General features: G+C 43.1%; 1 protein-coding gene across 2 annotated transcripts in view; it reads right to left on the bottom strand.

The window, feature by feature from the left end:
- Nucleotides 1-21,437, bottom strand: part of ryr1a (ryanodine receptor 1a (skeletal)) — an 82,223-nt gene that overhangs the window by 17,670 nt on the left and 43,116 nt on the right. For both annotated transcript variants that reach the window (XM_048984095.1, XM_048984093.1), the window contains exons 62-87: nt 21,215-21,336; nt 20,366-20,415; nt 19,317-19,377; nt 18,503-18,629; nt 18,286-18,397; nt 17,696-17,777; nt 17,470-17,600; nt 17,070-17,390; nt 14,785-15,025; nt 14,207-14,294; nt 14,006-14,098; nt 13,390-13,404; nt 10,972-11,142; nt 10,290-10,349; nt 10,082-10,216; nt 9,659-9,771; nt 8,132-8,228; nt 7,889-7,995; nt 7,633-7,684; nt 6,637-6,729; nt 4,827-4,926; nt 4,172-4,251; nt 3,938-4,014; nt 3,700-3,773; nt 2,603-2,620; nt 274-354 (exon numbers count right to left, since the gene is read on the bottom strand). In XM_048984095.1, coding sequence (XP_048840052.1) covers nt 274-354; nt 2,603-2,620; nt 3,700-3,773; nt 3,938-4,014; nt 4,172-4,251; nt 4,827-4,926; nt 6,637-6,729; nt 7,633-7,684; nt 7,889-7,995; nt 8,132-8,228; nt 9,659-9,771; nt 10,082-10,216; nt 10,290-10,349; nt 10,972-11,142; nt 13,390-13,404; nt 14,006-14,098; nt 14,207-14,294; nt 14,785-15,025; nt 17,070-17,390; nt 17,470-17,600; nt 17,696-17,777; nt 18,286-18,397; nt 18,503-18,629; nt 19,317-19,377; nt 20,366-20,415; nt 21,215-21,336 — 2,701 coding nt within the window. The remainder of the gene's footprint in view (nt 1-273; nt 355-2,602; nt 2,621-3,699; nt 3,774-3,937; nt 4,015-4,171; nt 4,252-4,826; nt 4,927-6,636; nt 6,730-7,632; nt 7,685-7,888; nt 7,996-8,131; nt 8,229-9,658; nt 9,772-10,081; nt 10,217-10,289; nt 10,350-10,971; nt 11,143-13,389; nt 13,405-14,005; nt 14,099-14,206; nt 14,295-14,784; nt 15,026-17,069; nt 17,391-17,469; nt 17,601-17,695; nt 17,778-18,285; nt 18,398-18,502; nt 18,630-19,316; nt 19,378-20,365; nt 20,416-21,214; nt 21,337-21,437) is intronic.

Genomic DNA, 21,437 nt, shown 5'->3' with positions numbered 1-21,437 from the left:
CGTTGTATCACTGAATTCTCGCATTGAAGAAACTATGATCATGTTAGCATGTTAGCTTTGATCATTCCTCAGTATGACTAATGCCTGTCACCTAAATTAGCTGTTACTGATCCTATTGGTCACCTAAATTAGCTGTTACTGATCCTATTGGTCATCTAACTTAGCTGTTACTGATCCTATTGGTCACCTAAATTAGCTGTTACTGATCCTATTGGTCACCTAAATTAGCTTGACTTGTATTCGTCTCTATGACCTCTTGATCTCTTCACTCACCATTGTTGTGGCCCTCACAGAGAAGCTGCAGGAAGCGGAAAAGGTCACAGGTAAATTCATCGTCCGCCATCACTTTCTCACCTAGAGCAAAAGGATAGTTGGGGGGGGGGGGGGGGGGGGGGGGGGGGGGGGGGGCAAAAATACTTAGACCTAGAGATAGTGATAGAGACACTTGATAGTGTGCTTATATGGGCTGACTGCAAACTGAAGCATCTAAACTATATATGTAAATGAGATATTGAAATGATTTAAGAAATAGAGACTATGACTGTCCCTCCCATGACCCAAAGGTCCGGTGGTTATTGAGAGACAGGAGGATTGAAACTGCATAATCCAAACAGGGACCAATTACAATTACATTATTTATGGGATGCTTATATCCAAATCAACATACGATTGAATAAGCAGGGTCAGATAGTCCCTGGAGAAATTGTGGGTTAAGGGCCTTGTCGAAGGACCCAGCAATGACGTCACTCTGATGACTCTCAGACCAAACAGCGAGGCACGGTGTCCTAACCCACTGAATCACATAGCACCCCACTGAGTCACATAGCACCCCACTGAGTCACGCAGCACCCCACTGAGTCACACAGCACCCCACTGAGTCACACAGCACCCCACTGAGTCACGCAGCACCCCACTGAGTCACACAGCACCCCACTGAGTCACACAGCACCCCACTGAGTCACATAGCACCCCACTGAGTCACACAGCACCCCACTGAGTCACACAGCACCCCACTGAGTCACATAGCACCCCACTGAGTCACACAGCACCCCAGTATCCTTAGCAATGCTAATCTCCAGGTAATATTCACCATTATTGTTACAATGGAAAAGCCTTTAGCAGAGAACTAATGGTCTCCCTCTTTTTCATGGCTTCCTCTCAGATGACCTTCAAGTTGGCATGTGGAGAAGCTCCATAAGCCCCACGGGAGGTTAAGGGGAAAAAGAACTATTCACACACACACACACACACACACACACACACACACACACACACACACACACACACACACATATACACACATAAATATACAACACACACAAAATGGCCACACTTTCCTAAACATACTCAAACCTAACATACACAGGAAAACAAACTGACAGAAAACATATAGTAAACAAAACGCTGAAACATATATATCGCGATCATATTCAATCATACTGTATGACACAGAACTGAACACAGACCAGATTTTAAAAAGAGAAGCGTCTCCTCTTACTGCCATCAACCAGACCACAGTCTGACACACAAACATGCGAGACAGACCTACTGATCTCCATTAAGTCTACTGTGGCTAGAAGGTGAGGGAGCACAGTGCGTCTTGGTGGGTCCAGCCAAAGTATCAGGGAGCGCTGAACGCTATGTTCAGCACGATAGGGCGACGTACAGGAAAAGACGCTCAAAGATACTAGTGTTCAGAGATAAGCAGTCATTTCTGCTTCAGAAGATATTATCTCACCATGTGTCTGTATAACGGTTTCCCATATATTAGAAATAGCAGCAATAGCATTAGAGCAACAGCATGAAAAAAAAAAATACTGAAATCAACAAACACGCTGTACTACTGATCTCTCCTTCATTCACATAATATTGTGTTCATTAAAGGGGTTAACAATGACTGTTATTATCATTAATAGTATTATAAGAATGAGGTTTAGGGTATAAAGCAGTGAGTATTCACACAGCTTCGTGTCAGTGGTGATGAGCAAGCATTATCTGTTCTGCACAGAATGCTCCGGAGGATTTTTGTGGATTTTTATGAGGACAGCACATTCCCTGGGGTGTGATGCTTCTCCCAAGAACAGGAATGTACATGTTTGCTCTGGAGTTACAGTAGATCTGTCGTAAAGACACTCAAGAAGTGGAAGAAGAAAAAAAACAACTTTTCGATCAGTGTTTACAATTAGTTCGTATAGTTCTGTTTTATAATTACAAACGGATTCATGCTGCATACGTTATAGTGCATTGTATACCTCATCTATAATAGCTAGAAATTAAAACAATAATATATTGTAGGAGATTTATTTAAAAAAAAAATCTTTAACGGCATACAATGATCGTAAATATTTATTTGTATTTGGTTTACTAAGATATTTGTTTCCTAAACTGAACTAATCAGCAACAAAAATATGTAAAAACAGACCAAAAAGTGTTTTTTTATATATATATTTTCATATATATTTTCTTGAGTGCAAAAAAGAAAATCTGCCGTGTTTCACAGCAAACGATAAAAATAAAAAATAAGACTGAAATGAGAGAGACAGGGACAGGGAGAGAGAAGGAGAAGAAGGGAGATGGACAGACAGACTGAGGCATTATTTACCACGTTCAAGCTTCATGTCTGAGGACCAGGAAATGAAGGAGAAGGTGGATGGGCAGGTACAAGGTGGAGGTTTGGGGAGGGTGCATGGAAACAGTTGTGGCGTGGAGAGAAAGGGGTGGTGAGGTAAATCAGCAGTAAATCAGGAATGTCCCAGGAGGGAATTACAATCCACCTACATAAAAAGTAATTAACATTTCAAATCACTGAAATATAACATCTGATTGCTACAAGGTGATGGTAAAATACACTGAGCATTATCAGCTAGATAGACAAAAGTAAAACAACCTTCCTCAAATTTAGGAAGTATTTAGAAAGTCAAAGTATAGGTTAGAGTTGAACACAATTAAACTGAGATAAGTAATTTGATGCATAATTCATTGTTTGATTATTGACCCTTGAGAGTCGTGCGTTGTTATTATGGAACATTATGGGGAAGAGTGCAAACCTGACAGATACCAAGAGCAGGTCAAGCAATAATGAATAGATTTCATGTGTCTGGACACAAAATCCGAATGCGAAAAATGCAGAAACATAACAATTTTACATTGAACACGCTACACTGAGCGTATTGACGTCTCTGTGCATCAGAGTCAAATAGCTGATTGGGTTTGTTGGATTAATATGAGGCTCTGGTGACCTTTTAAAAGTGTAAACAACCAACAAAAGCAGCATCCTGTTCAGAGCAGAGATTTTCATAATTTTTTAAACAAATGTAATAATTTATTTATGATTTGTCAGATTAGTGTAAAATGAACTGAACTTATACTGCTTTGGGGCATACTTTGAGCCCTTTTTTGTACAGACAGCACCATCTAGTGGGGTCAGAAAATACAGCAAATGGTTCATGAAGTGACATTTTTGCCATCACTAAACAATAGTAATAATAATTTGAATCTATACAAAGTCATTTTATTAAACTTCATAAACATTTAAACTTCCAATTATCCTTTAAAACTTTCAAATAGCAACACAAATCTCATAACAATTATAATTTAATTTCTAACTGCCAAAGACCAAGCAAGTAATTTTCAGTAACAGGAAATAGCATGCTGGGAGATGTGGTGCTGTAAGCAGAGCAGGTGTGGTGTCTGACTCACTTGTGCCCTCCTCTGACACCATGCCCAGTCCCTCTGCTTTGTTCTGTCTCTCAAAAGCATTGAGGTCCAAGACACTGCCAGACAAAACAAACATGAAGGTATCGACAATGTTTTGTGAGGCATTGCATCAACATTTGCTTTTTTATTTAGTAAAACTAATATTTTGGTGTTAGTTGCTAAAATGTCTAAAACACTCTTTCATAATTTTGCTACCTTGAACCTAAGCACTAATACTAACCAGCAACTCTGCATGAGAGCCTGAAGACTAAGGAAGAACCCAACATCTTTCTTATCTTTCAGGTACTCCAGCATTTTCTGTAGGCAGGGAAAAGAGCATACGTTAAAAATACAACCTAATTACTCTGCTACCATATTACTCTGAATTGGTGCGAACAATGTCACCTTCATATTCAGTTGATTAATGGATCCAATACTGCATGATGCAAATAACACACCACATCAGAGAACTTGCCTGCTGCACCTCACCGTTTCCACCATTCAGGATGGAAATGCCCAACTTGAGTGTGGAGGACACCATGGAACCGGTCACACCTGATAACCCAAAGGAGATGATTTGCAGTCATGACGCGTGTTCTTACCCCAAAGAGATGCCTTAGTCCCAGGGGTATAATGGTGTATATTTCAGATAGGGATGTAACGATACAATCTACTCACGATTCGGTTCAATAGACAATTCAGAGATCACGATTCAATACACTTATTCCACAAAATAAGACTGAAAACATGACGATCTCACAGTTTTCTTATTTCCTTCCCAGCATGTACATTAATTTTTGAAAGAATCTTTTTTTCTTACAGTTTTTTCCTTATTCTGTGGACTGCAAAATTAAAAATACAGTACCCCGCTTTTAAGCCTATTGCGCCCTCTTGTGTTAACATTAATAAATAATTTATAGTCATGGTGCATTATTAAGCCCTTACTATGCATATCATTATATTGTTAAATTTCGAAGTACTGTGGAAGGGTGTATTATTAGACTCTTACAATGCGAATCATCATATTTTTGAATTTTGAAACATTGTTGCATTCTTACACCGCTGATATGGGACACTTGTGTCATTACTGAGAGTTCTGTCACCCGCAGGTGCAGTAAAAGATGGTGTACCTTTGCAGGCGCTGATCATCTGCAGGACCATCTCAGCTGCTCCACGGTTGTGCAGCCGGGATTGCTGGTACAGAAGTCTCTGCTTCTCCATCTCCTTCTCCTGTGCAGTTGTAAGCAGTGTCACTGGGTTACACTGAGCACACACTGTCTTTGGGCCTCACTCGCACTGCAGTCACTGGCACGCAAACACACACCTAGCTGCCTAAGTTTCAGTGGTCCTTCATGTCTATCAGTCAGAGGTGGCAATTTCAGGTCCAGAAAGTAAAAATCCAGAGCATGATTTACTTTCAACCAACCAGTTGAGTATAAAGAGTCACAGTCACAGAGGACTCAACTGGATAGTTGAAACAAAATCTTGGTTTGGATTTGTACTTTCTGGATCTGAAATTTCCACCTCTGCTATCAGTATATTTCCTGTATATTTACTTCTCTGATGAAGCAATAATCACAAACATTTTAAAATTCAAAACAGCTCCCTACCAGCCTTACTACCTATGTACATATACTGTACCTAGCATCTCTCCCTTCTCATATTGTGTGAGAAATGTGTGTGAGTGAAGACGTCCTTGTATCCAACACACACTTTTACACATCCTCCACTCCAGCTGCTCTCTCTCTCTCTCTCCTTCCCATTCATTCACTCTGTCCATCCGAAGAAGTATTAGTTAAATAAAATCGTTATTCTCGTTCTTCACATTTGCTGCCTAGAGCAAACGTTTGACTACAGCAAACAGACCTCATTGTCCTCACTGGCCAGGTGTCTTGCAGAATAATACAGTGGTCACCCACTGCATTTCTAGCCATTTCTTTGCATATGACACACTTTTACGTGACACACAGAACACCTCAGTCACTGCATTTTGCAGAATATCTCATCATAATTTTAAATGCTTGTCATAAATAATTCATTTCACCGTGACCATGAATTGGATCAGGGTTATATGAATGACGGATAATTCATATAATATTTATGCAGAAGTTTGATAGTATTTTACCAAAATAACTGATTCATTATCTAAAAGAAGCAAAACCGATTCTCTTGCGGAATAAGAAAAGCCCACCCACAATGCCGTCTTATATTACCCCCTATACCCACCCCAGCATTCTAAACCCGCCCCCCCAACCCAACAGACACCTCCCACCCCAACCATTAGACACCACCCTTCCCACCCTCGTAAGCCTAGCCATGTTTCATACTGTATGTTTCATGTATTAAGGGTTTGGAGAGTGGACATGTTTCAGTGAGCAGATGTCAATTACTGTACTTACGTTTTCTGTTGACAGGTGGCCTGAAGGTGCCCTGAGTGTTTGATCCTGTTATTATTTTGCGTGCATTTTGTGTATCCTCATTTGTCTGTGAAGTATGCAGTTAAACTATAGAGGCTTTTACTGTAGTCCAATTAGCAATGCGCTAGGTGAGTATGAAGGAAAACATTTAAACATTCAAATAAAAATGAGTGTGGTGAGGAAGAGGTAAGGGGTCGGAGGGAGGGGAAAAAAATGAGAATAAATTGAAGAAAAATAAGAGAAGAGTGGCAAGCACAGGTCCACAGGCACCAGAAAAGCAAACATGTCATGAACAGGAAAAACCAAACACACAGGATTAGAACCCAAATAGGAACATTACAAACAGTTAAACTCCAAGACACATCACAAAGACAAAGAAGACAAGAAAGAATAACAGAGGAGGGGGCATCGGGCGGGGGGTGTGCGAGATGCAGTGGGATGCAGTGGGGTGCAGTGATACTCAGCGTGTGGGGAGCGGCCGCTCCAGTGTCTCCCCGGTCCCCAGCCCCCTGCACCCCCATACCATCTCATTCTGTCGCACCTCAAAGGACATCTCATCCTCGCCCCCCATTAGCTCCTCCTCTCCTGCTTCATCTTCCTCACCAATATGGCAACTCTAAGACAAACAAAGACAGGAAACAATAAGACGCCTATAGAGAGAGCGGGGTATAGCCAAAAGGGGGATATAGCCAAAAGTGGGGTATTGCCAAAAGTGGTGTTTAACTTAACGCAGGTATACCCAAAAGCAAGGTCTAGCCAAAAGGGAGGTATAACCAAAAGTGGCATATAGCCAAAAGTAGGGTATGGCTAAGAGCAGGGTATAACCAAAATTGGGCTATAGCCAAAAGTGGGGTATAACCAAAAATGGGGCACAGCCAAAAGCGGGGTATAGCCAAAAGGGAGGTATAACCAAAAGTGGGGTATAACCAAAAGCAGGGTATAGCCAAAAGCAGGGTATAACCAAAAGCGGGGTATAACCAAAAGCGGGGTATAACCAAAAGCGGGGTATAGCCAAAAGGGAGGTATAACCAAAAGGGAGGTATAACAAAAAAGCGGCGTAAAACCAAAGGCAACGTATAACCAAAAGTGGGGTATAACCAAAAGCAGGGTATAGCCAAAAGCAGGGTATAACCAAAAGCGGGGTATAACCAAAAGCGGGGTATAGCCAAAAGGGAGGTATAACCAAAAAGCGGCGTAAAACCAAAAGCAACGTATAACCAAAAGTGGGGTATAACCAAAAGCGGGATTTAACCAAACGTAGGGTATAACCAAAAGCGGGGTTTAACCAAAAGCGGGATTTAACCAAACGTAGGGTATAACCAAAAGCGGGGTTTAACCAAAACCAGCGTATAACCAAAAGCGGGGTTTAACCAAACGCAGGGTATAATCAAAAGTGGGGGAATAAACAAAAGCAGAGATAACAAAAAGTGATGTTTAACCATAAGCAGAGTAAAACCAAAATCACACGCTTGAGGATGGATCAGTTTGGTGTCAATGTCTGTTCGCTGTCAAAACTCACCTTTGCCATAATGTCGGCATATGCCATGTATAGATAATCTTCATCGAGTTTACTGTTGCAGAAAACATAAAGGGTGGGGAACAGCAGTTGAGAATGCTAGACATGTCAGATTGCCAGTGGCTTGTCAAGTCATGCTGTACATAAATTCTGTGCATCTATTTGCATGGTAGTGGCCCTTCATCCATCCCTATAAAGTGAGACTCTCCTTGTAGATAGTCCCTTTATTCCTCTGCCAGTTTGTCAGGAATGCCCTCACCTCTTTTCAGTGAGGGCGGTGCGGCTGAAATGTAGGATGAGCTGATGAAGGGGGTCCGGTTTGGTTTCCTTCTCCTCTTCCTCCTCTTCTTCCTCTATCATGGCTTTCTAGAAGGAGGCAAAGGGTGGAATCACGCTCATGCGCACAGCCGATCGGCTCAATCTTATGGTGACCGCCACAGAGACAGGTTAGGACGATAGGAAGGCAGGTATAAGAGCAGGTAGCGGTGCAAAGAAGACTTACTGATAAGTCATCTATCATTCTATCCTCAAAGGAATATCCCTCCGTTTGGATCCAGTTTCGCTTGTATGCATCCAGGAACATGTTGGATGCCCTATGTCTGACAGAATTTTAAACAGATGAAGATTTAAATGGTCTTAAATGTTTTATTGTTCTTATATATTTAAAACAATGTATAGAAAGACACTAAAACATATTAAAATATGGCTTTGTAAATGTATGGGTGAACATATATATCACAACTTTTTGAGCCGACCAATGTGGCTCGGAGACTTTCCCGGTATTGGGCAACATTTTTTTCAGATCCAGATGAGTTGCCCTTTGTCTCATCTAGTTGGAAATTGCCTGGGAACTTTGCTCAGTAATAATAATAATAATAATTATAACAATCCTTCATTAATCCCAGTGGGGAAATTCTCTTTATGCCTATCTTGATCTCCATGAAATACAGACATGGCAGGAAGCGAGCTTGGCAGTGAAGGGCAGTCACCTGCAGTGCCACCCATGGAGCTGGCGGGGGTTAAGGGCCTTGCACATCCATGGAGCTGGGGGGGGGGGTTAAGGGCCTTGCACACCCATGGAGCTGGGGGGTTAAGGGCCTTGCACACCCATGGAGCTGGGGGTTAAGGGCCTTGCACACCTATGGAGCTGGGGGTTAAGGGCCTTGCACACCTATGGAGCTGGGGGGTTAAGGGCCTTGCACACCCATGGAGCTGGGGGTTAAGGGCCTTGCACACCTATGGAGCTGGGGGTTAAGGGCCTTGCACACCCATGGAGCTGGGGGGTTAAGGGCCTTGCACACCCATGGAGCTGGGGGTTAAGGGCCTTGCACACCCATGGAGCTGGGGGGTTAAGGGCCTTGCACACCTATGGAGCTGGGGGTTAAGGGCCTTGCACACCCATGGAGCTGGGGGGTTAAGGGCCTTGCACACCCATGGAGCTGGGGGTTAAGGGCCTTGCACACCTATGGAGCTGGGGGTTAAGGGCCTTGCACACCTATGGAGCTGGGGGGTTAAGGGCCTTGCACACCCATGGAGCTGGGGGTTAAGGGCCTTGCACACCTATGGAGCTGGGGGTTAAGGGCCTTGCACACCCATGGAGCTGGGGGGTTAAGGGCCTTGCACACCCATGGAGCTGGGGGGTTAAGGGCCTTGCACACCCATGGAGCTGGGGGTTAAGGGCCTTGTACACCTATGGAGCTGGGGGGTTAAGGGCCTTGCACACCCATGGAGCTGGGGGTTAAGGGTCTTGCACACCCATGGAGCTGGGGGTTAAGGGCCTTGTACACCTATGGAGCTGGGGGTTAAGGGCCTTGCATACCCATGGAGCTGGGGGTTAAGGGCCTTGCATACCCATGGAGCTGGGGGGTTAAGGGCCTCGCTCAAGGGCCCACAGACATGTAACTATTCTGCCAAGACTCAAACCAGCAACCTTCTGATCACAGGCTAAAAAGCTTAGCCTGCTGAGTCACACGTTGCCCCCAAAAAATTTCCCTGTGCATCATCACCTTTGCGCGTTAGTGTGCGTTACCTGGGAATATTGTATAGTGGTGTCATTCTAAAGCATGCCACCACGGCCCTACGACGCTGTTTGGACAGAAGCTTGTGCCACACCATTTTCTTGGACTTGAAGGGATGCTCCGTCTAAGAGACAGTGGAAATCCATTAGCCTCTGCAAATCCAATTACATGTTTCCCAAAGTGGTCCTCAGGGAGTTGGGAGGGAGCAAGAATGTGAGCTGTCTAGTAGGGAGCAAAAACCTGGACTGCCTGGAGGTCCCCGAGGAAATTCAAGGATGGGAATGCTATATGGTGACCTGTGTGTTAAACTGAGTATATGAAATATTGGGTTTAATAGACAGCAGACTTGGGTTTGACCAACGTGCCTATTGAAGAAGCTGCTTATTTTAATATTGCATATCAAAGGTGTGACTAGGAAAAGCAGATCGAGGTACCATTTCGATGTGATAGAGCACTGCGGCCACTTCCTGCACCCTTTTCACCACCTTCTCTGGAATGTCAGCATCCTCAGCCTTGCCCGACATCTCCTTGTAGAGCGCCATCTGCCAGCGCATAGAGGGGTTCTCCACCTAAGGGAACATGTGAGATGAGGCGCGCAGCCTGACCCACGTGGGATGGTCTGACTTTGGGCCTACCACTCACCTTACCCTGAAGATGCAGGTTGTTTTGGAGGAACTCTCTCACTTCTTCATCGGTATCTTTCTGTCAACGGTTCAGGAACAACAAGGATTAACTGAGCTCTGTGGCATGAAATGTGATTTAATCTCTCCACGCTCAGGTTTACAGCAGGGTGGCGGTGGACCAGAGCCAGTTCTGGTCAGCAAAAGGCATCATATAATTATAGAGCATTCGTACACACACAGCCATGGACTGCACAACACATATGAAGAAAGGGGGCATTTTGTTAATGATTTATTTGTTTTCAGTTAGTAACTGACCCAGAGTTCGGCAAAAAGCTAAATTTGATCTGCAGTCCATGGGCAGGTAATATTAAGATAGGCAAATTTTACAAAATAGTTTACGGTTTGCTTTCAGAAACTCAGAACATTTTGCCTTAATTAAACACATGAATATAATTCAGCCATTTTATGACATTGCTTTGAATTGCTTCGAGATGATTTTCACTGCGTTCTTAACGATGTTCCCTGCTGCCCATGCACACAGCAACGTGTAAAATATCACGTAAGCCACATGTCTTAGGTATTCGAGAGAAAACCGAAGAACCAACGAACGCAAAGAAGAAAAACAGCAACAAAAGCACTCGATGTCAACAGAGTAGAGAATGGAGGTGAGGAAAATGAGCGCACGGGGGGGATGGGAATACCAGGGAGTAGCGGATTTTTGCCAGGTTGATGAGCTCATGGTCAGCGGGGGAGCACATGTTGAGGCCGATGGGGAGCATCTTCTTAAGGGCTGCCACGATGAGCGAAGTCTGCACCGAGTAGCGATCTCCGCGCCGCTTTTTCTTGGTGCGCTCCAAGTCAGAGCCCCCAGCCTGTGACAGCACAGGGAACACAGTGGGAGGGCGTTACCTCTGTCTACACATTGGGGGAGGGTATGGGGGAGGGTATGGGGGAGGGGCCAAAAACCATGTGCTAAAAACCATTAATACTGAAAGCAAGTTCGGATTCCATGGGTAATTCAACACTTCCAGCATAGCAAAACATATGCCTTATCCATTTAAAGGTTTAGGAATTCTTACATTTCCTTTAAATAAAAAAAAAATATATATAGATCAACATTTGTTTGCTGTGTAGCCATTTCATACATCCATTCAAAGATCCCAGCTCTTCTGCAGATAGATGCCCCTTTATGACATTAGCAAAACTTAGAAAACGTATGACTTACCTCTGAAACAGGCCGTCAACATCATACACTGAATATTGTACTTTTTAAAAGAGATGCAGATGTATATATTGTTCATATAAGGCTGTTAATGCCTTTTTTCTTACTGATGTTTAATCTGTAGCAGAATAATTTTAAATGCCTTCGTTCGATTTTATTATGATTTAGACACTTTTCCTATTTTTTTTATAGATATTTCACTTTTTTTTCTGACAGTCTGAGAAGCAGGAGGATGACGAGGTATTTTAAAGTGTTAAACTACATTGGGAAGAAAGAGATGGGTGAGGGAAGGAGAAAGGAAAGGGATACGATTATTTCCATTTATAATCAGTGAGTGGAAAGGAATATGATTAAAATAATACAAATAACCTAAAAGCCTAGCATTCCACTCAAACATATAACCACTATACTCCCGTTATCACCATGTCTAAGATTATTTGGGAATCCAGGTGCGGTTAATACTAGGTGAAATATGATCTTTAAACATGGTGCTGCAGTGTAAACCAGGTAAACAAGGTTAGTACCACACAGACAGCAATGCAAGCCTCTCTCCCCAGCACAACACATCAAAACAAGTGCAAATCCTCGGAATCCGACCCAGTGCGCCAATGATCTGTGGCTCCTGTCCTAATCTGGTGTCATTAACACACTTTATCCGGTCTGTGGGTTGTGACGGTGTAAATATGATTCATAACAAGGCGGGACCTGTGGGCTATGATATCGATATATGTCGTGGCCGATCCATAGCTTTGGAGAAGACTTTTTGTGAATGGGAGAATTGGATTTGTCCATCTGTGCAAAGGACATGTAGAAAAAAATAGTCAATTCAGCTTTCCTTAAATCAAGAACAAAAAAAATATACAGATAATGAAAAAAAACTTGAAGATTGTGACGAATGTACTGTTTCTTGCTCTCTCACATACTGTACATCTTGGCTGTAACGCCTGTTCTTACGTGGAACTGAAAGTAGCACTGTTCAGGGGACAGTATGGGAAAGATCCATGTTACCCATGTTATCGTTAAATGTGATTTGAGAGGGGAATGGGAGATAAGGAATATTTTATTTACGCAAAACAGGGAGAGCACAGCTTCCCATAAGGCTGGATTCCTCATTTTGTTATAGAGGGTAACCCCCCCCCCCGTTCAGCCCTTTTAAACCCTCTACAAATACACAACCATTGGCAAGAGTTAGACCATAGGTTAAACATCGGTGAAGAAATGAGGTTATCTAAGTTAGAGGGATTCACTTGGAGTTAATAAGACAATGAAATTAATAGTAGGAGGGGCCTACAATGGATGACGATGGAAACGAGACCCCCTTTGTGACACGGACATCCGTCGCTAAAAAGACCAACCATCAACAAGAAAAAAGGAGAGGCAGACATGAATATTTCCATCAAACAAGAAAACCAACTGAATGCAAACTCATGGGCAGGATGATGGACTTGGGCAGCTGCACTGAGGGTCTCCATGGCGTGTTTCCGTGCCTCCAAAAGACCATCGTGAAGCCAAGTGGCGCAAGCCTGTCTCCACTGCAGAGGGCTTTCATCAAGCCCCTCCCACCTCACCCATCACACACTGGCGGGACAGCAGACCGCCCACTCTCTCGGCGCGGCTGCTATCCTGTTTCCAAGTAACGTAGCCTGTCACAGACCACTTACGACTTCTGTGTCTCGTTCAAAGTGGGTGCAAAATAGTACAGGACAACAATATCAAGATACATCCCATCTATGTGGGATATGCGAAGACAGTAAGCCATTAAACTAGAGCGACACCCATGTGCACCAGTGTGCTTGGTGGCTGAGCGCGTCAAGGCGTGGAAGGGGTTGATGAAAGACCCTCGAAACATGAGGTGCCATGCGGTCAGCACAGCTGTCGTGCAGAAACAGAATCTAACCTCAGCGGCCCCAGCCTAGCGACCCAGCGTCCACACAGAGACAGGACAGGAGACAGTCAGAGAGAGAATACCATTAATACACCTGCAGGGGCTCGTCAGCGACACACACACTGACCTCACCTACGGAGCAAATGCCTTCAGACCGCAGGTGAAGACACAGCGGATGGAAAATCAACGCGAAACACAGAGAATGTCCACAAAGTTATATATGAAATGCATACTTCTGTTGCTATTTCTGGTCAAATTCTCTCAGTGTGGCAATACCTTAGGACGCTCACTCACATTCAAAGAAGGGGCAGCTACAGAATCACTTTGCTCTCACTCATATCTCTTCTTTTTCCATCACAGACTCCATTCTTCACTCAATGCAATATAGTAGCAACGCGGTCGCTTCACAGATAACAGGGTATTTAAAATCCTCTTTTTACATGAAACTAGAAAGTCTAAACCTCAAACAAGTCGAAAACGACCCTATGTACCACTATACAGTACTATTAACTATGCTGCTATAGCCGCAGTTCATACCCAGACCCAAATCATTTCATTTCAACGGGCATCCCACAAACAAACACAATCTATCAGTCACACATAATCGGCCGAGTATCTCTGACCTCACCTTGCTCATCTTGCTCTTACTGTCAGCAGTGAGGAAGGACATGTTGTTGATCTCATTCATCACCACAAAGTTCTGCTCCTCGCGTTTAAAGTTCTACGGAGGAAAAGAGAGTAAGGAAAACAAAGCAAGAAGACGGTATTTTGTTAGAAGGAAAAGCAAATGTGATGAGAGTCAAAACAGTGGTAAGGAGTAAGGACTCACATGAGACTTTGACCAAAAGATGAAAACCTCTCCCACCATCCGGAAAAGCTCCTCTGCGTCGGGGTCTGGGCAGGTTAACCATTTTGCCCTAAGACAGACATGCATTGAATGTCGGAAAATGTATCTAAGTAATCCAAGCTCAAGTCCAGTCCAGGGGCGGATCAAAAGGGTGACCAGGGGTGGCTGTGCCCCCCCCCCCAATAAATATGTGGCCACCCCCGTTTTCACTCCTAACCAAAGAAGAAAAAACGAAATCTGGAGCTGCTCAACTCGTCTATCAGTTGATTGTGACCATGTTGCCAAATCGATCCCAATATGATTAATGGATTAATGTTTGCGATCAGCAAAATGACCTAAGGGGGGCACCTCCCCATTGGCAAAACATACAGTACTGAGCCTCCCCCAGCCAGGTTGCAATATTGCCACCCCAATAAAACCACTGGGTCTAGTCTGGCCTTCCCATTGTACACGTCTGGCTCTGCCCCAGGTCCAATCATATGAATGTAAAAACCGTATTGTGCAACTGTGCAGAAAGTGCAGATATCAGATTAAACCCAGGTTCTACTTTTCCTCTTTACCTGTTGTTGTCCACGTATCGGATGAGTAAGGGATAGAGAGCATAGAGGTCCCTGCAAAGCACAGCGAACTCGTCGCGGATTGTGCCGTCCTCCTGGTCTCCTTCCGACTTGCCCTCTAGGCGCAGATGTTCCTCTTCAGCCACCACCTTTCCTGTGCGCTTCTTCAGCTTCTCCATGGTGGGAATGAAGTGAGACTTGAGCATCTCTGATTTAGCCCTGCTCACGATGGGCTGAGAGAAAACTGAGGGTGGCAGAACACAGGGATAGGACAGTGATTCCTCTTGGATCGTGACAAGTATTCCAAAGTTTTTAAAGTTAGCATTACGGGGGAAAAAAAGTACAGTGCGTCTTCTGAGTCATTCCTTTGTTTAGCGTGCCTGGTGGTCCCTCTGCTTCTCCTGACCTGCCACTAACACAGTCGTCTGCAGGTCGGCTGGGCTTGCAGAATAACATTATAGAAGACCTGCTTCAGCAGAACCAGAGAGGACAGTCCTGTCAACCCACTTCTGACACTCACAAAGCAGTCGGCAGACCCAAGAATCACAGAGGGCAGGAACAAGATGGGCGCCTTTAGCTCTTACAAAGACCAAAAACAAGTATCAACCTCAACTCCAACATGCATATTGGGGAAATGCAGGGAGGTCTGATTCTGGACAGTAAGGCACATACATTTACATTTTACATTTACATTTACAGGATTTGGCAGACGCCCTTAGCCAGAGCGACTTACATAAGTGCTTTGAGACTCTGCAATGAATTTCCGATGCTAGCTCAATAAGGACCCAAGCTATGAATACTATCTCTGAGAACGCCATTGAGTAGTGCAGAATTTTTTTTTTTTTTTTTTTTTAAAACAAACCAGAATAAGAGTCGAGAAAGAATATAGAAGTTCTACGTCAAGTATTTCTGAAAAAGAAATGTTTTGAGTCGTCGCTTGAAGACAGTCAAGGATTCAGCTGTTCGGACATCTAGGGGGAGTTCATTCCACCAATTAGGTGCCAGGACAGAGAAGAGCCGAGATGCGTGTCTTCCTTGTGCCTTGAGGGGAGGAGGGACCAGTCGAGCAGTACTGGAGGATCGGAGAGATCGTGGTGCAGAGCGTGGTGTGATGAGGTGTTTTAGGTAGGATGGTGCCAGATCATTTTTGGTTTGTATGCGAGCATCAGTGTTTTGAATCTGATGCGGGAGAGAGGAGAGTGGAGAGAGTGCAGCAAAGGAGAGGTGTGGGAGAACTTGGGAAGGTTGAAAACAAGACGAGCAGCTGCATTCTGAATCAGTTGGAGGGGACGGATGGCGCTCAGTGGTAAACCCGCTAGAAGCGAGTTACAGTAGTCAAGGCGTGAGATGACGAGGGACTGGACAAGTATCTGGGTAGCCTGAGTGGAAAGAAATAGACGTATCCTCCTGATGTTAAAGAGGAGAAACCGACAAGAGTGAGAAAGACTGGCGATATGTGAGGAAAATGGTAGGTAGGTAGTTCAACATGGTAGGTATTATGTAAGTCGCTCTGGCTAAGGGCGTCTGCCAAATCCTGTAAATGTAAATGTAAATGTAGGTACATGGTAGGTAGTTATACAACAGCTAGAGACATGCAAGGATCGGACAGGATTCACCAAGACACAGTAAAGGGCGCACAAAAGGGAACAATTGGGAATCCAGCAAATATTTACAATAACACATACATACAGAGGCTATTTACGCAGCTCACAGAGCATGCTGGGAAATGCTAATACGCGCCAACTCACTGGCACCAAAATACTGATTCCACATTTTTTTTCCTATTAATAGGTTAAATGAGCACTCTAATAAAAATGAAGAACAGTAATTAAAAAAATTTAAATAGGAAAATAACAAAATAGCGTTATTAAACACACAAAGGAAAAGCACTGCTAGTAAACACAGTTGTAACATCAGAGAACTCCACAGCGCGAATGAGGCACGATTTGAACTTCTAGCATGAACAAAGAAATGACTCAGATGACGCTACTGACAGCAGGAAAGCAGGACCCAGTGAGAAAGGACTATGGGTAGGGAACGGTTTTGGCACGTAAATTAAAACGTACCAAACTATTTTTCAGTTTGTTAAGCATGTAAAACTTGAAACCATATAATTTGATTTCGCGTACAGTATTGGATGCACTCTTGAAATCTCTGGAACTTCCCCATGTAAACACCTGTGTTTTCAACTGTAGATTTGGTTTATAGTTTAGAAGAAAAAACCGACTATGACGCAAAATCCACCTCTCCTCATTTTCACTTTTTAATACAATATGACGTCTCCTCACCAGCAAGCCTCTTCATCCAGGACGCCTCATCGATACCCAGGTTGTTGACCACAATCTTCATGATGCTCCCCAGCAGCTGATTGAGGTGCTCTGAGGTGACTTCGGTGCAGAGTTGTCCTTCATGCTCAGGGAAATTCTCCAGACCTCTCTCCCACCAGCGGGGTAAGTAGTTGCACAGCATGGGTAGCGTAACTTCAATAACATGGGGCATCTCCGTGTAACGGGCCCCCGATTCGGCCAGATCCCCGATCTCCTTCATTAGAACATTCAGTTCAGGTATGTCGGTGCACAGCTCTTGTACTTGACTTGGAAGACCCAAGACTGCACAAGGACAGCGAGAGAAAGAGATAAATAGAGATATAAAGACGATAAAGCGAAAGAATAAGGGTGAGGAACTCACTGGCTCTTTCGCGAGGCGTCTTTGTGGTGTACACAGAGAAGGCGTTGTACTCGTTAAGATGCGGCTCCAGGAATGCGACTGGCATGGCTGCTGCCAGGTGAGCCAAACACTCCCCTAGGGCTGGTCTCTGCCTGTAGGAGAGTCAAAGTCTTCATCGTCACCCATTCCCGAGCACTGCAACATCTTTATAGTCCACAGTCTGACACGAAGAGAGGTACCGACTCACCTTTCGACATGCGGATTCTTAACGGTGCCCAGTGAATAGATGCTACACATAATGCGATAGCATGACATCTGCAGATCGTCCACTGTAGACCGAAACATGGTGGTTAATTATTGGGTTACTCACGGCTGCTTCCATATAGGACTGGGCCATATATTGATAAAATATTGTATCAAGACTTTGAACAGGCATGTCGTCATCGATTTGTATATCTTGAGTATCGTGATGTAGCCTAAACATTTCTTTTCTTGCATAACTAACAGCTGAATTGCACTATTTTTACACAAATTCCATTAAGGTACGATTCTGTTGTTGCCATCATTTATCATTATACCAGTCACATGCTCCGTACCTATTTGAAAAACATTTGGTTATCATAATCAAAAAACCTCCAAGTTACCTATTACATTTTATTGTTTTCTACGTAAGAATTTTAAAATATCATGATAAATATCAAAATCGTGAAAATATTGTGATATCATCTTTAGAGCATATTGGCCAGCCCTTGTTCCATATGATATTAGATGTTTAGTGACACGGTCTACAGGGCTACATTTAAAGCTTTGGTGATCACTGTTTCAACATTGACTTACACATGACATCGTCTCCAAACTGGTGCTGAGCAATGTGGTCGAACAGGGAAGTGAGCACAGGCAGCAGAACTATAGTAGTGTAGTTGATGTTTTGAGATACACCCTTCACCTGCTGCATGACATAAATTAATTGAATTAGTAATCTAGCAGTGTGGCGACAGCTCCGACAAGTCCAGGAATACAAAAAGCAAATAACTTAACAGTGAAAATACATCACCTGGCTACGGTTCGATACTTTGCCAAGCTTGAGATTCTCTACCATTTTCTCAATGTCGTCTGCAGCGCTCTCAAAGAAGGACCGCAGTCCTGCCTTGACGATCTCAGGCCCTGACTTCATTACTGTCCTGAGGCACAGAAAAAAAGATGAGCAAAGTAAAGCAACAGCAAATTCTTGTAAAATATAGAAAGCATGTTTTTTTTTAATATAAAACGGGTCCATCTTAAATTCCATTGTCGATTGTTTAATCAATAATCGTCATTCTTACAGTGTTAAATATCACATCCAACAGGCACTGAAAATGTATCGGGCATCACATGAATATGTGACTGGAAGTGGGATCCAGACTATCCACCGCAACTACCCAGCTCTGCAACAGCATTTTCCCGAAGGTTATCAGACTCCTCAACTCCCACCTACCCCATAAACGCTGGTAAATGCACATCTGCACTACACTGATTCTCTTATCTGCACAATCTGCTGTCTTTATGCACCGTCCTGCACCACTGTTTACTTGTATTATTTACATTGTGTCATTTGTTGTTGTTGTTTATTGTTGTGTACTTTTTTGGTTTTGTATTTTTATTTATTTGTTTGTTTGCTTATTTAATTCTTCATTCATTCATTTAATTCTTCATTTATTCTCCCGCCGGTATTTATTGTTGGGTGATTATTGTTTCTCTGCTTTTCCTTGTTCTGGCTGTATGTTGCCCCAAAGAAACTCAGTTTCATTTCACGTGTGTAAATTGACAATAACACACCTTCACTTGACCCACCCTAGTTCCAGCTGTCCATGATGGACAAAGAACTGTACCTTGCATCCAAGGATCGTGCAAGAATGTGCAGACAGTTGACGATAGCAGAGGCATCTGTCCCTGTACACAAGATGCAGGGCAGAATCGTTAACGCAAAAGCAACCATACAAACGAAGGCAGCGACCGGGCCATCCGATACAAAACTGCAAGTCAATAAGAAACATGGTTTTTAGTACGAGTATTACATTCAGAGCAAAATTAAAGTGTTTCTAGTTGAAGAATTATTAAGCGCAACTATTTTAATAATAATATCTATCTGATAAACATGGAGGACAATAAGTGAAGGCAGTATAGCAAAAAGAAGTGTTGCTTCAAGTTCACTGATCACTGTGTCATCACTGTGTTCAATTTATTTTAGCTCATTGACTCATTTTGGAAATCTCCGGAAACAAAATTACCAAAACTGCAATTCAAAAAAGGGCAGTTCCCTCCATGATGGCCTCACCTACTAGGTACTTTGTACTCCAATACTTCCTACTCAGTACGTCATACTCCAGTACTTTGCAATGTTTATGATAGAATTTAATACAATATAGAATGGCTGCCAACTTAGTAGGCACACCTAGATATTCTGGACCTCATGACAGAATGTCACTTTGGGAGCCTTCAGCCAATTTTAAGTGTTATTTTACATATTCAAGCCCCCCACCCCTGAATCTGCCAGCGTATCCCTGCCTCTCCACCATCCCTGCAGCTGTACAACCAAAATAGTAACTGAATTCTAGGTGATCGGAATTGAGCTTTATATAGTATCATGTGCCATATTTTTGGTGATTAATCCCTGGTGCATAGACCTTTGAGACAGAAATTAGGGGTGTCCCAGCACAGTTTCATGGCCGTCTCTGTGGAGACATGCTACAGTCAAGCAAGTGAGAGCAGCCCACAATGTTCACAGTGAAGTCATTCAAGGAGAAAGAGGCAGGGGGATGGAAAAATGATAATATACATAAGTACTGGAGAATGAGAACTAAACTATTCTTAAGGATGGCAGAAAGAAATATATGGAAGGACGAGGAAAATGGGAAGATCAAGCATGCGGGTTTCTTACCAAAAAGAGAAACTCTGTGTCTCACCAGAGCGGCCATTTTACAGAAGATACTAAAGCAGGAGAGGAAGAGAGAAAGAAAGACAGGAAGCAAGGAAGAGCAACGTTGAGGCAAGGGAAGGGAAGGGCGATCACAGGTCCAAAGCTCAAAGGATGAAGACAGGGAGAGGAGTAAATCGGCAGGATGGGACGAACATCTAAGCAAAAAACGATCGTGTTCATTAACGGTAAATATAAGCTAAACTGTGATGGTGTAAAGATACGCAGCATCACTGACTTGTTATTAGGTGCATTTTAAATAGCCTGCTCTTTATTTACATTTTAATATAACGTTTTAGTAACACAAGTCACTAAGTTATTACTGAAGTACAAATCATGAACAAATACAGTCGCTGCTTGAGATAAAAGATGCGTCACGAATCATTAATGACGAACAAGCATTAGGTCAGTATATAACTAAGACTTAGTTTGTGTTTAATTAATATATAACTAATAGCATAATACTATATTATCTGCTCCTTCAGGCAACCCAGAAACTGTCCCAACAGGCTCTATTTAAACAAAAAATTTAATCCCACAAAACCACTGTGTAGTTTCAATGTCTTAAATTCATCTCTAAAGAAATTCGTGTTCAGAAATTATTTCCTTCCATTTGATATATTCCAGTTACCATCAACTGACTTCTGAAATCTGACTGACATAAGACAGGTTAAACACATTATGATTTTCGTGGTTAAGCGGTCATTTTGATTCTGAATAATGATGAATGTCTACCTTCATTAACCTACTTTGTGGTCAAGTTTGTAATTAAGAGCCTTTGTGTAGCTCTGTGGGAGTGAGTAAGGTGGGTACCTGGCGATCATCTCCTTCTCCTTGTTGGATGAAAGGCCTCCGCTGCCAAGTACTTTGGCAGGAGTGGAGAGGAAGTATAGACAATGGTTCTTAAAGTACTGGTTTATCAGGGGTAACAGGATCTGTGGTATAAACATAACTTATTAATGTAACTGCTGATACATACATATATATATATATATATATATATATATATATATATATATATATACATATATACATA

Source organism: Brienomyrus brachyistius, chromosome 18 (assembly GCF_023856365.1).
Source record: "Brienomyrus brachyistius isolate T26 chromosome 18, BBRACH_0.4, whole genome shotgun sequence".
NCBI classification, from domain to species: Eukaryota; Metazoa; Chordata; class Actinopteri; order Osteoglossiformes; family Mormyridae; genus Brienomyrus; species Brienomyrus brachyistius.
This window is presented reverse-complemented; position numbering and strand designations above follow the sequence as displayed.